The sequence below is a fragment of the Thermobia domestica genome, chromosome 13 (assembly GCF_964235325.1).
Source record: "Thermobia domestica chromosome 13, izTheDome1.hap1.1, whole genome shotgun sequence".
In the NCBI taxonomy this organism is placed as follows: domain Eukaryota; kingdom Metazoa; phylum Arthropoda; class Insecta; order Zygentoma; family Lepismatidae; genus Thermobia; species Thermobia domestica.
Genome location: NC_137466.1, coordinates 76,486,794 through 76,503,665, shown reverse-complemented (window position 1 = coordinate 76,503,665; position 16,872 = coordinate 76,486,794). Strand labels below are relative to the sequence as shown.

The 16,872-nt window shown below is 36.5% G+C and overlaps 1 protein-coding gene across 3 annotated transcripts in view; it reads left to right on the top strand.

Moving 5' to 3' along the window:
- LOC145668260 (kelch repeat and BTB domain-containing protein 12-like) overlaps positions 1-16,872 on the top strand; it is a 134,042-nt gene that overhangs the window by 64,510 nt on the left and 52,660 nt on the right. For 2 of the 3 annotated variants that reach the window (XM_081735956.1, XM_081735955.1), the window contains exon 2: positions 7,052-7,100. The exons of the other annotated variant lie outside the window; for it this stretch is intronic. Coding sequence is in view for 1 of the 2 variants with exons in the window: in XM_081735955.1 (XP_081592081.1) it covers positions 7,052-7,100 (49 nt within the window). In the remaining variant the exon portion in view is untranslated. The remainder of the gene's footprint in view (positions 1-7,051; positions 7,101-16,872) is intronic. 3 annotated transcript variants of the gene reach the window in all.

The window sequence follows — 16,872 nt, the reverse complement described above, 5'->3', positions numbered from 1 at the left end:
AGAAGCAAAAATTTTCGACTCAGAGGACGCAGTTCAGCAATAATAGCAACCCTCTTCAGTAAGCGACGTCCTAATAGCGTCCTCCAGTCAAAAGGATAATTTCGATTCTTTCCTCTCGAGTTAACATCCCGTCCTACTTACAAGGAAAAAAAATAGGCAGTTTCCGTTTGTACACACATAACAACATTTAAGTGTAAAAGATAGCATTATGATATCCTAAATCCATTCACAATTTCAAAACCGTTGCAGATTTTGGAAAAATAACTTTATCGTTGGATATCTCTTCAAGCGAGGATGTTGTTTAACATGCCACATGACCATATTACCATTTAATATAAACAAGTTGATTCCAACATGGCGGCCAGTAAGATGGCGGACGACAACCTTTACAACGTCATAATGTTTCTCCCACCTACCAACATTGATCCCAATTGACTTCGGATCGACTGCATTTACAGTTTCTCAAATATTTAGCCGGGTCAGACTTTTGGCCACACATTGTACAGATATCTAAAATAAAGTGCATTGTTGCTTCTGTTTTATGTTTATGTTACTTCTTCATCCATTATTTGATGTAACAAATGTTAATTAATAGCAAAACTAAGAATTTTCTCTTAAAATGTTTCAAAGTATTTACTACAGAAGTTCAAAGCAATAAAACAATAATTAATACGCAAGATAATGTAATTTCCCTGATTCTCCTGACTGTTCAAAACTACAGGACCAGGTTTTGGCTATAATGTATCTTAAAAACTGTAGGTAAACACAATTTAATTTAATTTAATAGATTATTTTATGATACTAAATTGTAATTGTTATTTTTGACCGGTATTCCAGGCCAAATACTCCACTGTACGTCGGTACGCATGACATTTTCTCCGAAATTGGGACTGTCTCAGCAAAATCGGGACGATTGATAACTCTACTAGTTCTACAAAGTCTCATAATACTGGTATTGTTTTGTAGTATGCCGGATGCTTACAAATACTGAGTTGTTGTTCAGTATGAAAATGTTTACCCAAAATAGAGCAATATATCAGTTGAAGTAGTTAAAAAGGGTTCATTATTTTTCAAAATTAGTTCACACATGAAGGATGTCGTTTTAGGTTTATTGTACCGAATTTGGAACCCTTACCAGGTCAAGAAATATTGCGACTCCACAAGCGGTTGTGTTCGATGTGCAATCCCTGTCTGTTAGCTTTAGCTATCACCCTGCATTTCAGTTTCCACAGAAAGAAACTGCGTTGAAGCACAATTTGACCAAGTCTGTTCCACTCCTCTTGATAAATTTTCCAAAGACACTGTCGACAGCTAACGCTCGTTTCAAAAATATGAACCCATAAAAATCCATGGTGTATGGGTTTGGTGACTTCACAGAAATGTCTCTAAAAGGAACAACATTAATTCCCGGTATTTAGTTTATCGTCCCACGGTTATGCCTGCTAGACTAAAGGAGACGTGGACCTACTGATTATAGGTCTAGTGGAATCCGAACCACTTTGGTCGTTCAACTGTACCCCCACCGGGAATCGAACCCGGGACAGCATCAATTCCCGTTTCACACGCCATTCGATTCATGTACGCCACCGTTGTCTTCGCCGTGTGACTTACTGCCTTGTTCTGATGAGTGACAAAGCGAGATGTATCGCTGCCATATAGGAAATATTTCAGTTTAACGTCGCACGATTGATTATGCCCCTTTAGGCTAAGGGAGACGGATGATTAAGGGAAATGAATGATAATCGAAGAATCTGCGGAATGAGAATGTGGAAGGAAACGGGTATACCTTGGGAAAACTCAGAGATATGTTGTTCACCACAAACTTACTTGGCCCGGAATCGAACCAGGGATACCACGCTCTAGAGGTAAGCGCGCTGCCATATAAAGATGGAGTATTGTGGCGGTATCTTCTTGTTCACCTCAACCATAGGTTGGTGGGCAACATGGAAATTTTAATTTTTTTTCTCTCATTTGGGAGAGCTGTTTTATACTTTAATACGACCTCTTCTTCATAACTGCATCTGGATATTCTATCCTTGGTCTTCCTCTTCCTGGTTTTCCTTCTGCCTTTCCCTCTATCAACACGGTGATCCAATCGGACTGCAGAATAAGATGGCCAAGCATGCTGTTTCTTCTTTTTCCTATTATCTTTATGATCTGTCATCCTTCATTAGCTTCCTTTAGTACGTCTTTATTCATTTTCCTTTCGGTCCATGACATGCGCAGCATTCTGCGCCAACACCACATTTCAAATGCTTCCAGCTTGGACATTTCAGCTTTTCTCAATGTCCATGTCTCTGATCCGTAAACCGCCACGCTCCATACCAGTGTCTTAGTAAATCGTTTACGAACGTCCAACGACAAATTTCTTGATGTTAGTAGTCCTCTTTTCCTATTGAATGCTTGTTTAGCCTGTGCTTTTCTGGAATTTACGTCTTTTTCACTTCTTCCGTCCGAGGATATTAAACTTCCTAAATAGGGGAACGTCTTCGATTTTCTCTCCATCTAGAAATACGTTTGCCTTTTTCTGTCCTGCTCTTGTGCATTTTATCACTTTGGTTTTCTTCTTATTTATCTTCATTTTGCATTTATTTTTATTTCAGTTGATAGTTCAAGTTTGAATGTGCATCCTGCGAGTCCTCATCGTTCTCCGCTATCAATGCCATGTCATCAGCAAACTTTATTGAGCTGAAAACCTGACCATTTACTTTTACGCCTTTCTCGTTTTTCTCAAAAAAATCCTTTCATAGCCTCTTCTATATATACGTTGAACAGGAGAGGTGAAAGTCCATATCCTTGCCACTCTCCTTTACGTATTCTTGCTTCCTTTTGATCTCTTCCTATAACAGCTGTCTGGTTCCTATAAAGTTGGTATATTATTCTTTTGTCTCTGTAATCCACACTCAGATTCTTCAACGCTCTCAACATGATATTCCAATCTACGTTGTCTAAAGCTTTCTGTATATCTACAAATGCTATCACAATTGGTTTGTTTAATCTGATGTTTTGTTCCATGATCAACCGTAGACTTAGTATTGCTTCCCTTGTTCCTCTATTCCTCCTGAATCCAAACTGGTCCTCCGATAACTGTTCTTCGATTTTCCCTTTTATTCGTTGTGCGATAATTTTGCACAGTATTTTGACGCATTGGAAAGCAAACTTAACGTTCTGTGCTCTTCGCATTTCCGCGCGCCTTTCCTCTTCGGGATAGGTACCAATATCCTTTTCTCGAAGTTTCTTGATATTTTTTCCGAGATGTACATTTCATTAATAAGATTAAATAGTTTTTTCTTTGTTGCTATTCCTATATTCTTAATCACTTCCGTTGGTATCAGATCTATTCTTGGGGCTTTATCATGTTGCATTTTCTCCAAAGTATTGTCAAATTCGCACTGTAAATATTATGGTCCTAATTCATTTTCATCGACATCTTATTCCTTTCCTATCTTTTATTCGTTCACTCTGTCTCCTTTGTAGAGTTCTTCAATGTATTCTTTCCATCTTCTTGTTATCTGTTCTTCTTCTATTAGCGTTGTTCCGTTCTTGTCTATGATAATGTCTGTGCGTTTCTTTTTTCTCACCGAACTGTTTTCTAACCTTTCTATATGCCGTTTCCGTATTGTCTTTGACTATATTTTGCTCAATTTCTTTGCACAAGTTGTTTATCCAGTTTCCTCTGACCTTCTTTACTTCTCTGTTGATGTAATTTCTGCCCCTTCTGTATTCCTCTTCTTTGTTATCTTGAACTGTCTTCTTTGCTCCATCATTTCCAACATTTCTGCTGTTGTCCAGGGTTTATATTGGGTTCTCATTTCTCTTCCTATTTGTTCGTCGGCAGCTTTTTTAATCCCTGCTTTCATGTCTTCTCATTTCGAGTCGATATCATCATCTGCTAAAACTACCTACATCTCTTTGGCTGTCGCGTTTGCAAATTCCTTTTTCATGTTTTCATCTCTTCTTAGCTTGATTGTGTTCCATCTTTTCTTTGGTGCTACCACTCGTTTCCTCTTTAGTCGGAGTTCGCTCTTCATCAAAACTAAATTATGGTCTGAGTCAAAGTCTGCTCCTGGGTCACTCTTACTGTTCTTCACTTGATTGTCGGATCAGTATATAGTCTATTTGATATATTTCTTTGTCTACTGGTCTTGTCCATGCGTATCTTCTTCTTAGTGATTGTTCGAAGAGAGTGTTCGTTACAGTCAGATTATGGCTTTGCAGAACTCAACTAATCGTGCACCTCTTGCATTCCTTTCTCCTAGGCCGAAATTCCCAGTTACATTCTCTTCTTTGCCTTCGCCGACTACTGCGTTCCCGTCACCCATGATGAGTAACTTGTCATTGTCTTGAACTTTCATTAATACTTCTTCTATTTGCTCATAGATTTCTTCTACTTCCTCATCTGTGTAGCTTGATGTAGGCATATATACTTGGATTATCGTCATATTCCTCGGTTCGGTTGCTATCTTCAACATTACTATCCTTTCATTGTATCTCCAGCTGCCTATAACTTTCTGTCCTATCTTCTTATTCAAGACAAAACCGACTCCTGCGGAACCGTTTACAGCTTCTGAGTCACCGCTCGACATGTCTCCTCCATCAGGCCACTTAACTTCGCTGATTCCCAAGATATCTATCTTCATGCGTTTCATTTCTTTCTTTAGGTTTTCCAGTTTTTCACACTGTAGCAGCGATTGCACATTCCAGGTTCCAATCCTGCAGGGGTTTCGTTTGATGACCCTATAGGCCCTGTTGTGTTTCCCTCCACTGCCGGGGACGACCCTCTGTGAAACAGTAGTGTCGTGTTCCCTAATATTACATTCTTTTATTTTTCTTTTCATGTTGTTTTCTAGGGACTGACAAAGTGATAGTGTCCCAGGTCCTTCCACCTCGCAGTGAAAGCCACAGAGGACATCCTGTCCCTGCCTGTTTTTCTCCACATCTGAGCTTGGCCGATATCAATCATTTTCAGCCTCAGTGTGGTAATGGTAGAGCTGCTGCCCACTACAATATTATCTCTCTTCGTCTGACTCCTACCCATAAAAACCTGTCCGGCATGGGAAACCCTCTGATAGCGAAGCTATCTCCGGAATAGTTCTTGGGATCACTAGAGCACACAAGCCCCCCTCCCCCCACCACCACGGCAAGGTGGAGATATTGAGGAAGGGAAACGTGATTTCCGTTACTAGCACGTAGCACTAGCACGCTCGGGCATCATGGCCGACTGTGAAGTAACATGTTCGTAATAAGTTGTTTTGAGTTAAGCCTTTTTCTCCAGTCTATAAGCCTGTATTCACTTGTTTGACTTGATCGCACAGGTAATCGACTTTGCAGCTGCTACCATATCGAAGCGACTACGTCGAATCCGTTATTTGGAATCTGTTTCAATTATTTTAGACAAAATTGAGGGCTACTTTTCGATTTGCTCTCCTTTGATTTATTTAAAATCGACCACTAACTAGTCAGAAAAATTACTTTTCTTTCTCTCCCTATGTCGCCCTAGTCCAGCGTTTCCCAACTTTTTCAACTTGCGGCACACTACGGGGATAACGTGAATTCTCGCGGCACACTCATAGATATTATTATTATTATTATTATTATTATTATTATTATTATTATCATTTGCAAATATAAAATACCATTTTATTTTTTTTTCTGTAATTACTGATCTTCTCACAGAGATGAAAGCTCGTTCACTGGTTTTCCCCTATGCTAATTCATTATGCTTATTTTTTTAAATTCTAATTTTAAAATAGAAAACAATTGCAATGAAATATAGAACTCATATTTTTAAAAATACGCTTTCTTTTTCGAAAACTAGATCCAACCTTTCACTAAGAACGAAGATCACTAAATAACGAACGAACAAACAAATGTCTTGTACTTTTAACTTTGCTGTTTTGACCAAAACTGGTGCATATTATTGCAATCACACAGCTTGCGATGCGTCGAAGTCAAATCACACCTGTTGAACAAAGTGTTGTTCTGTCATTCACGTGCGAATGAGTGTTCTACGAACGTTCACTTGACGCGTACCGTACAAGTACTTCCATTTCTCAGTGTTAGTATGACTCTCAATTGAAGCGTAACATAGCAGCTACCCGTGGAAATGTGTACGAGCTGAAATACTGTCTGCTACACAGTAATAGATGTAGAATAATATATTACCATTACAGCAATTTTTTCCGTAGTAGAAATTCATAGTAATGTGAAATACAAAAATATACATTTTTCCCTGTCTTAAAATTTGGTTGCAATAGAATTAATAATTTTGTTTCGATTTCCTCGCGGCACACCAGCGGTCCATTCACGGCACACCGGTTGGGAAACGCTGCCCTAGTCTCTCCACAATAAATCCCTTTCAATCTTGTATCTTTAATCTTCCCGAAACCAGGCACTAAGCACTTAAACTACCTTGAAGACAAAGCCAAGGCAAATTTCCTAATTCTGAACAAACGAGCAAAAAGGGAGAGTTTTATCGTTTCCGAGCTAACACGAAAAGGAAATCTTGTTTCGTTTTTTTCTTTTTTGGGGGGGAAGGAGGGGGATTTTGTTACAAACAATACGTGCTAATTTGCTTTCACGTTTCTTACTCACATTTCCAAGTCTGAATGGTACTTCAGGGTGTTTCAAAATGTACTGTTAATAATGTGCCAACTGTCCAGATATTCCATACGTTTACAGTAACACTTAACGGTAAATTTCAGGGATATACATAAAAAAATATTAGTAACATTTTTAAGTACTTGTATTCATCACCATAAGTACACAGACAAATCTTTTGCACATTAAGATTGTTTCAAGGAACACTTAAAGACAAAGTTTTCCTTAAAGTGTTTTTAGTGTCTACATAGAGTTTAATGACTTTTTAGCACCGAATATATGTGAAGTATGGATCTAAATTAACAAAACACACTACTCGAAACCCAATTTCTCAAATCACAGAAAACAATTGTAGCCTTAACCAGGACCTAGCTTACAATAAAGTATAGAAATATTTCATAATCATATTTATTGTTCAAGTTCATAATTCTGATTACATTTTCCTTTCTAGGCACAGGGGCTAGCGATAGTCCCCCTCTTGATGAGGTTGAGGATAAAAGGTACGTGATTGTTTCCCTCAAATAATATATATGTTAACTTGTAATCTTCTAATGCATAGATCCTGGATGCTTTGAAGGGTGCAAAATACACATACCAAGGTTCTACATTAATACAAAATTTTCATATATATACACATTAGTAAGAAGTTCCTATTCTTCACATTGAAATATTAGGATAGTGCAAATGAAATGTCCATCTCAATTCTAAAAAAAAAAAGAAAAAAGAAAAAAAGAAAGAAAAAAAGAAAAAGAAAAAAAGAAAAAAAAAGAAAAATACAATATCTGGTTAATTAAACTAGTCGCCGTCTGCAACCACATTCTTTTGGCACTGCACAACCAATGATTGGATTCCGAGACGAAAGAATTCTAGAGTTTATGTTACAAAGAAGCTCTGAATCGCATGTTACATCGCACACCCTTCCAAGAAGAGAACAAGATTCCAAAAGAGATGGTAGTCAGTGGAAGAAAAAATGAAATGAAATTTTTGAGTTTTACGTCCCACGGTTATGCCGGTTAGGCTAAAGGAAACGGTGATGATGAGTAATGAATGAAATGGTGGAATGAAGAAAGTGGGAGGAAACGGGAGAACCCCGAGAAAACCCACGCACACGGTGTTTGTCCACCACAAAGTTCACTTGGCGGGAGCAGGGTTTGAACCCGAGACAGTCAGTGGAAGAGATTTCAGGAGAATACTATGGGTGAGGGAATGTTTCATACTGGAACTCACGTACTTTGAGTGATATTTTCGCGTGCATTGTCCTGCAACAATAGGACATCTTGTCTTTGGAAAATATCTGGATGCTTGTGAACATATTTGCGACTCATTTCATTGAAAATGAAATGAAATCTTTAAGTTTTACGTCCCACGATTATGCCGGTGAGGCTAAAGGAGACGGTGATGATGAGAGATGAGTAAAATGGTGGAATGAAGAAAGTGGGAGAACACCGAGAAAACCCACGAGCACGGTATTTGTACACCACAAAGTCCACACGGCGCGAACTGGAATCGAACCAGGGACCCCAAGCACCGGAGGTGAACGCTCTACCACTGAGCCACCTAGTGTTGTAAATAGAAAAAAAACGGTTCGTATTTTTTCAGAAATGTACGTTTTTTTTAGAAAAAAAAACATTGCCTCTCGTTTTTTTCTAAATTTCGTTTTTTTTCAAACAGTCATTTGTAATGCATCTTACGTCTATTTAAGTATGAAATATTTTTATGTAGGTGTAATCACCGTAAAATGCAACAAATTAAGCGCTATATACTGATACGCTACAAATATTTTACAATTTACATGAATACCATACCTATTAACAATTCGGGTTTCAGCAGTTTTCATCAATATCAACTAAGAAATAAAAGTAGAAATGAAATTTTGTTTTTTTCGTAAAAGCAGGCCTTTAATAAGTACGAAAATAATGTCACGAACAGTATAAAATTCCAATAACCTGTCTTAAAGGTAAAGAATAATACTAATTTGCCTAATAGTATTTTTCTAAATGTCATATATAAATAATTTGTCGACTAGATATATATGATATGCAGAGCCGGCTCTACCATATAGATTTTGTTTCGGGAGGGGCTTTGCCTGAAAATGTGAAAATTCTGCAAGATATTTCATATACTTTACTATAGTAAGTAAGATTTCGGGGGGGGGGCTTAAGCCCGGAAGTCCTCCTAAATACGCCACTGTATATATACAACACGTGCATTTGCGTGGAACGGCAAGCTTGGATGGTCCGACAAAATCTGTCGTAAGTATATTATTTAAATTAAATATTTCTTGTTGGAAATAGACTTCATGATGATGGTAGTTACATTTACTAAGCTGACCTTCTATTTGAATACTACATTCATAAATTATGTCTAAGTTGCATTAGTTTAAGATCACATAAACAATGCTAAAGCAAATGGGCGAATAAATCCGAGCACAAATTGCTTGATTGTTGTCAAATGCAAGAATTCAATTCTCGAATAGTAATGAATATCTGTTCCATTTAGTAAGTTATTACAGTTTTGATATGAAAGTAATCTTGTTTTTGTCTGAAGCAAGTTCCTTATCATTGAAGATAGAAACAAGTTTTTTTAAAAAAAATGTTAGAAGATGTAGAAGAAAAATCAAGAAATAAAGATAAAAGAGCTAGTTGCACTGGAATTGCAAACTGATACATTGAGATTGAAGCTCGATAGTGAATTCTATAAAAAGGTTACCATCTTTCCTCTGCAGGTGTGTTTGCTTTATCTTTCACTATCATAATAGATTAACATTTAAAGAAAAAAAACAGACACAACGGAATTGCATTTTTAGTAAGTATTTAAGCCTTTCTGAGTACGACTGCACTTACCCTCACCTCTGTTGTCCATGCTGGAGTAGCATACTTAAAATCATGACTTCTAAGATTTGTTCTTTCTGGAGAAAGGGGGAGGCGGCAAATTATGCCATTACACGAGGCGACAAATTGACTAGGACCTGAATATAGGATGACTCAATTTGAAGTAATGCAGGGTGTTTCAAAATTAATATTAGGGTTTTAAAACTTTGTAGTATTTATTACAATAAACTTACAATTATAAATATTATCTCAGACGAAAGAGCAACTCAAACAGTTTTGTACGCACGCATGTACATGCATTTTTCTTCTGTCTGCCGTTAGAAAGAGCAAGTAGCGATGATGGAGACTAGAGAGCAGAAAGCTTTTTGTGTTTTAATAAAGACTGAACCTATACAGTGCAACCGTCTGTGTGAAGAATATTAAGGAGACGCTTCCAACTACGTCTTTATTGTTTGCAGTTGCTACAGGTCTAAAACTTACAGGTTGCTACAGGACTACGGTTTACGTGCCAATTTCGCAAGTGAAATATTCCTGCATAACAATGAAGATTTTCTGGATCGTATCGTCTACAGTGATAAATCGACTTTTCACCTAAGAGCTAATGTGAACACTCATAATGTTTGCATCTGGCCGTCAGCAAATCCTCAGGAGATGGTACAATTGAAACGAAACTCCCCTAAATTGAATGTGTTTTGTGCCGTATGGCGGAAAGTTTATGGGCCTTTCTTGCCTATCGACTAGATGTGTGCCGTGTGATGAATGAATCTCACATTGAACACTTGTAACAAAGACTGTTTGAGGTGCTATTTTACTTGATGCATTGCTTATAATTGTACGTAAAATGTAATAAGTACTACGAAGACTTAAAACCCTAAAATTTATTTTGAAACACCCTACATTACTCACCAACAGTGTTGGAACTAACATGTAAAAAGGAGAGAAAATTTTCCGTATAAAGTTATTGTTTACAACGATATTATTATTAGTCGAGACTATAACTACAACAACAACACGAGTTAGTAGTCAAAAAATGTAATCAAATGTGTACTCGGTAGCCCAGGTGGCCAAAGTGGCACACACAGGTGTGTCACTTGTTTAATCCGCTCCAGGGTGGACTCTAATTAAGATATCGGGATATTATTCTTGCAAAATGTGGTTGGACTATAGTTTATCATATTAATTTCTTTTTCTTCCGGTGTCGAATTTCCTTCTCAAATTTTACCCCAGTAAAAGATTCGAGAATTTTCTAATTTCGAATTTCCTTTACTTTTTTCCCCTATAGCTTCCTTCGTTGTAGAAAGACATCCTTAAGACTTGCCAGGTAGATACCTCGAATTGATACCTAACTGTTGACATCAATTGGACGGGCCTTCGCGCAGTGTTGCCAATTAGGGAAATTAAAATTCTCCTATATTTGGGCAAAAAATTAGAAACTTTTGTTTATAAATCCGTACCTATACGTCCGAGTGCAAGTCAACTTACGCCAATCGAACATTTGTCCTTACTTAACAAACGAAAGTACAGATCGTTACAATGGGGTAATTAGGGGACGCACGTAAAATTCGTATTTAGGTTCTAGCCCTTGATTTTTCTAATTTTTCCTTACTTTTCTGTTTACCGTAATATATTTTTGGTAATTAGAAGCTTTGTTCCTTAAATATCGCCATAATACTTGTAGGATATATTAATGGTGTACCAATGTTTAATTTAAGATAGTTTGCGCCTGTCTGGTTGCAGTGTTGCCAGCTACAGAATATTTTAATTCCAGATTTTAGGGGGAAGTTTTGGAAAAATTATATGTTTTGTCTCTATTATTTCCATCTTGTTGGCTATATCGGAACAAACGTACCAGTATCTGGAAGTCTCGTCTTTGCTCTACACAACGCACTATAGAAAGTTTCAATAGGATAATTAGGGGAAGTACAGTTGAGGTTTACAGTGGACCTTGTTCTCTAATTGAAAAGATAACTGTGATTTTTTTAAAGGTAGAATGAGATATTTTTTTATTGACATGCTTACTTTATTAGATATGGTCACAAAACTTGTAGGATATATTAGAGGGATACCAAAGCTTATTTTAAGATAGTTTGTGTGTGTCTGATAGTAGTGTTGCTAGCTACAAAAAAAATTAATTCCAGATTTTAGGGGCAAATTTTGGGAAAAATTCCCTTTTCATTTCTATTATTTCCTTCTTGTTGGCTACATTCAAACAAATGTACCAGTGTCTAACAGCCTCATCCTTAGCCTACACAGCGCACCATAAAAAGTTTCACTAGAATAATTAGGTGAAGTACAGTTGAGGTTTATAATAAACCATGTTCTGGAAATGGTAAGAAAATGGTGAATTTCTGAGGTAGAATGAGATTTTTTCTTAATTTCATGCTTACTTTGTTATATATCGCCATGATACTTGTAGGATATATTCTTTGAGTACTACGGTTTATTTTCAGATAGTTTTCGCCTGTCTGATGGCAGCGTTTCCAACCAAAACAATTAATTCCCGCTATTAGGTGAAAAATTCGGAAAATTTCCCTTTTCCCCTCTATTATTACCCTCTTACTGGCTACATTGAAACAAACGTACCACTATCTGAAAGCTTCCTCTTTGCCCTACAGAACGCACCATAAAAAGTTTCAATAGGATAATTAGAGAAGTCTAACCCGGCATATTTGATTTTTGCCTCTGAGGCGTAAAAAGTGTCAAAATTTTATGTGTATGACAGAATTTTTTCTTTCCCTCTTTGAATGGAAGCCAGCGACTTCAGGATTTCACTGTACCTTGTCAACACACCAAAGATTTGTTTAGGTGACTTGAACCCGTATAGCAGCAGTGGTGCTAGATACAAAAAAAAGTTTGAAATTCGGTTAGGGAATTTTTTGTAAATTTTCACCCCTACATTTCCCTCAATAATTTCCCACCCGTTGGAAACACTGCAATGCAACTTACACCAAAAAATAGCCACATCAATTTTCTTAAAAACAAGGCCTTAACCATATCAATCGAATGAATAGTTTTTGAGCAATAAGTCACTAACTGGAAATATAGGAAAACGCCAAAAATGGCCTGGGACCGAAAGGAAAAATCACACATTTGTGCTCGTATAGGTTCAAAGAAACAAACGCTTTGTAAGTTACGAGGGCTTCGACTCAAGTTCTGTTGATTATTTCAATAATCTGCAACATAAATCAATAAATAATAGTTGCCAGAAAAAAAACAGACTTTTGAAAAAAAACATGAAAAAGAACGATGTTTTTTATTGAAAAAAAACTTCACAGAAAAAAAACCGTTTTTTTACAACACTAGAGCCACCGCTCTCCCTCATTTCATTGAGTTCAGCACTAATGATTCTCAGTGATAATTTCACCTCGACAGAGAAAGACACAATGGATCAGTCCGACCATAGATCAACGTACGAACAACAATATTATCTAAGGAATTTGAAATCGTCCTTTGAGATTGATTACTGTCCGATCATCGATCTCTGTTCTGGCAATTTTCAATTGTTGTAGCAGATCCATTTTTCATTTTAAAAAAAATGATAATCCGAATCAGCTAACTTTCCTGGCTATTTTCGGTTATTCCTTACACTCAGAGAATTGCACATCTTCAGATGTCGATTCTTGCTGACCGGTGTCAACTAATATGGTACCGACGAGTCCATTTTTTCACCTTACTGATTGCATGCAATCACGGTTCAAAAGAAGTATGGCGCATCTGAAACTCTTGTCCAATGACACAAATATTTTTCCGAGAATCTACTTTTAAGGTATTCCTCAGGAGCTTATTCAGTTATGATTTTGGCCGGTGCCTACAGACCTCGTTTTGTAATGCTCCGCAATCGGACCAAAATTTGACAAACAAACGGCAGACAGTTCGTTCATTCACCATTCTTGGCCCAAATACACTGTTAATGTTTTTGTGGTTTTCTATACAGAATGTCTCACTTGAATTCGTAAAGAAGAATCAATCGCGATTGTGTGTTCTCCTCGTTCTCCATACTGCACTTCCATACGACCCTGTTCAAGATCGCACTGCCTCCTGGTCCTGACTGTACCCCAGCCTGTTAGACATGTATAAAGTTTGTGATGTTACACGCGCGACCTTAGTCCACCCCTGTGCTAGGTTGCTAGGGTTTCCCACCAGACGTCAATGCGAACATGTCATTCGCACCAACCTAATAATAACATATATGGAAAATATTGTATATATATCTATCTTTATATCTATCTATCTGCGATACTGTTATAGGTAAAGAAATGCAACTTGGATTTTTGTCACGAAAGTAAGAGATAAGGAATGAATTTTGGAAATACTCGTTCTAAATGGGGTAAAGTAAAGTTCAAAATTTCCTTCAAGAATAATGTTTCTTACGATCTGTGGCGTTAGAAAAATAAATTCAGCATATGAACTCTTCATTAATAAATAAGAGAACACGTGTTTGAGTGTTTTCGAAAAACTCCGCTCCAAAGGGAGGAAAGAGGAACATTTATAAAATACTCAAATTTCTTTTGTTTAATCTGAAAGTGAAAAATATAAAGATTTGCTTAAGTTGGAAATCTGAAATTCGCTATATAGAGTTTTATAGTTTTATAGTTTTATAGTTTTAGAGTAGTTAAGATGGCGTCGTATAATGCAGTAGTGTCAAGATCGCGTTCGCAAAAAGACAGAGTTATAAGGAATGCTAGTTGTGCGAAATGCTACAAAATAGTTAGAAACGGAATTATATGTGATAACTGTGATAGATGGTATCATTTTGATAAATGTTGTGAAGTTAGAGCGGATAATATTCCAAAAAATGACTGGCATTGTGAAGGATGCTTACAAACGACAATGGCGTCTACTCAAAGGTGTGAAAACAAAAGAAAATCGAACTGTGAATGTGATAATAGGGATCTGGTAAGTGAGCTATTAGATGAAATTATGTCTTTGAAAGAAGTTATTAATATTTTGAAAGGTGATATTGTGAAAATCAAGCAAGAATATACTTCTGTGGAAGAGAGGCAAGTTAGGCATGGTGTGAGTAACCGGGAAACGAATGTGGATGTGGATAATATGGTAGTAGAGACCGAGTGGCAAAAAACAAAACCGCGTAGATCTAGGCATATAGAAATTTCAAACAATGAGCCTTGCATTAGTGTTCTTACATCTAGTAGATATTCCGTACTAACCGAAATAGAAGATGTAGACGAAGAAAACTCAGTGCCGGTAGTGCAAGGCGACACAGTGATCAAGTTAAAGTGCAAGGATAATAGGACGGATGTAAGAAATAATAAAATCAAGATCTATGCAGATAGTTATGGTCGTGGAATTTCTACAATATTAAGAGATATGAACCATGATAAGTTTGATACAGAAGCATGGGTGAAACCAGGGGCGAAATTCGATAAAATTGTGACAGAGGTAAGGAACAATTGTGCTAAGCTAACGGATAAAGACTTTGTTGTACTCATGGGAGGTGCGAATGATGTTGCTAGTAACGAGACAGAAGCCGCCGCTGCTACACTACGAAAAACTTTGGCAGGTCTAACACACACGAACGTGATCTTTATGGGTATTCCACATAGACATGATCTTGTAGACTGGTCAATTGTTAATAAAGAAGTAGAAAAAGCAAACATTGTGTACGGTAAGATATGTAAACGTTTTAAGAATGTAACGGTGGTAAATATCAATAAGGCTGACAGAATGCTTCATACTAGACACGGTCAGCATCTTAATGTTTATGGTAAAAGGAAGTTGTGTGAGTCTATAGGTAAAGTTATTGAAAACAGGTACTGGAATATGAATCATAAAATTATCACGCTCAGTAATGAACAGGGAAACGTGAATTAAAGGCCAAGCTGATTCAAGATGAAGTTTGGCCGGTTTCGTACAAGCTAAATAACAACAATATTAGAAATCATACCAGGGAACAATATACTAACAATAATAATACTACGTCTATGACTGACTTGAGTGAAGATAATATGAATTTTGACCTAAAAATAGGTTTTCTTAATGTACAAGGTTTAAATAACAAACAGCTTGCTGTAAACGTTTATGCTAAAGATAATATGTTTGACGTTCTTGGTGTAAGTGAACATTGGTGTCATGAAAATGAAATACCATATATTGTGATGGATGATTATTATGTAGCCAATAGTTATAGTAGAGAAAAACATAAACGCGGAGGTGTAGCAATTTATGTAAAAAAGTCCTATATGATGAAATGTAGTATATTAGACTTAAACTATTTATGTAATGAACTACATTTTGAGGTTACAGGTATCTGTATTGAAGAGCTTAAGTTAGTTATAGTATCTATTTATAGGTCACCTGACGGAAACCCCGTTATTTTCCTAGAAAATCTTGAGAAAATATTTAAATTTTTAAGTAGACCTAGGTGGAAGTATTTTAGTATTGTTGTTGGGGGTGATGTAAACTCCCACTTTGATGTAAGGCAGGTCAAACGCAGTGTATCCGAATTATGTAACTTACTTAGAGAGTACAACTTCTGCTATACGAATGACAAACCAACTAGAGGATTAGCCTGTCTTGACAATATATTTACAAATATAACAAAAGATCGTATATCTAGTGATGTAACAATTTTTCCATTAGCAGATCATGACTCTGTCTGGATTAAAGTAGGTTCCGTTATTGCTAGGAAATGTGTAATTGAGGAGAGTAAAATAATAATTACAAGACCAATATCCGACGAAAGAATTTTACATTTTAGAAATTCATTGAATAATATAAATTGGTTGAATGTGTTAACTGGACCTACATCTATGAAATCAGCTAATAATACGTTTGAGCGTTTCATGCTGGTTTTTCTGAATGTGTTTAATACATCTATTCCTCAAAGGAAAGTTAAAGTTAAAACTAACAAAAATAATGTAAAAAAAATAAATGGCAATACAAATGGGTATACTACCCAACTTGCAACTATGAAATGTACAGTTATGTCATTATTGGCACTATACAGATGGGATAACAGTGAAAACAACAAAGAAAAGTATTTGAAAGCAAAAAAGGATTATAAATTAGCGTTAAATCAAACAAAAAATTTATATAATGTAGCAAAAATTGAGGCAGCACCCAATAAATGTAAAGAGGCTTGGAAATTAATTAACGAGGTAGCTAAAGTTGGTAATAGGGATAGTATACCCATTTCCCCTGATGAACTTAACACATTCTTTATTAAATCGATTGAGGAAATACGTAAAAATACAAATATAGGGGTCTCTGACATAACTGAACCGCATTCTAATAAATGGGTACAGAATAATTTAGTTTTTACCGGGGTAACAACCGCAGTAGTTTTAGATATTGTTAAAAGAATGAAGTCCTCGGATAGTGTTGATATTTATGATTTATCAACAACTCTAATTCAAAAAGTAATTGATTGCATTGTAAGTCCACTTACATATTGCATAAATAGATGTATAAATGAAGGTAC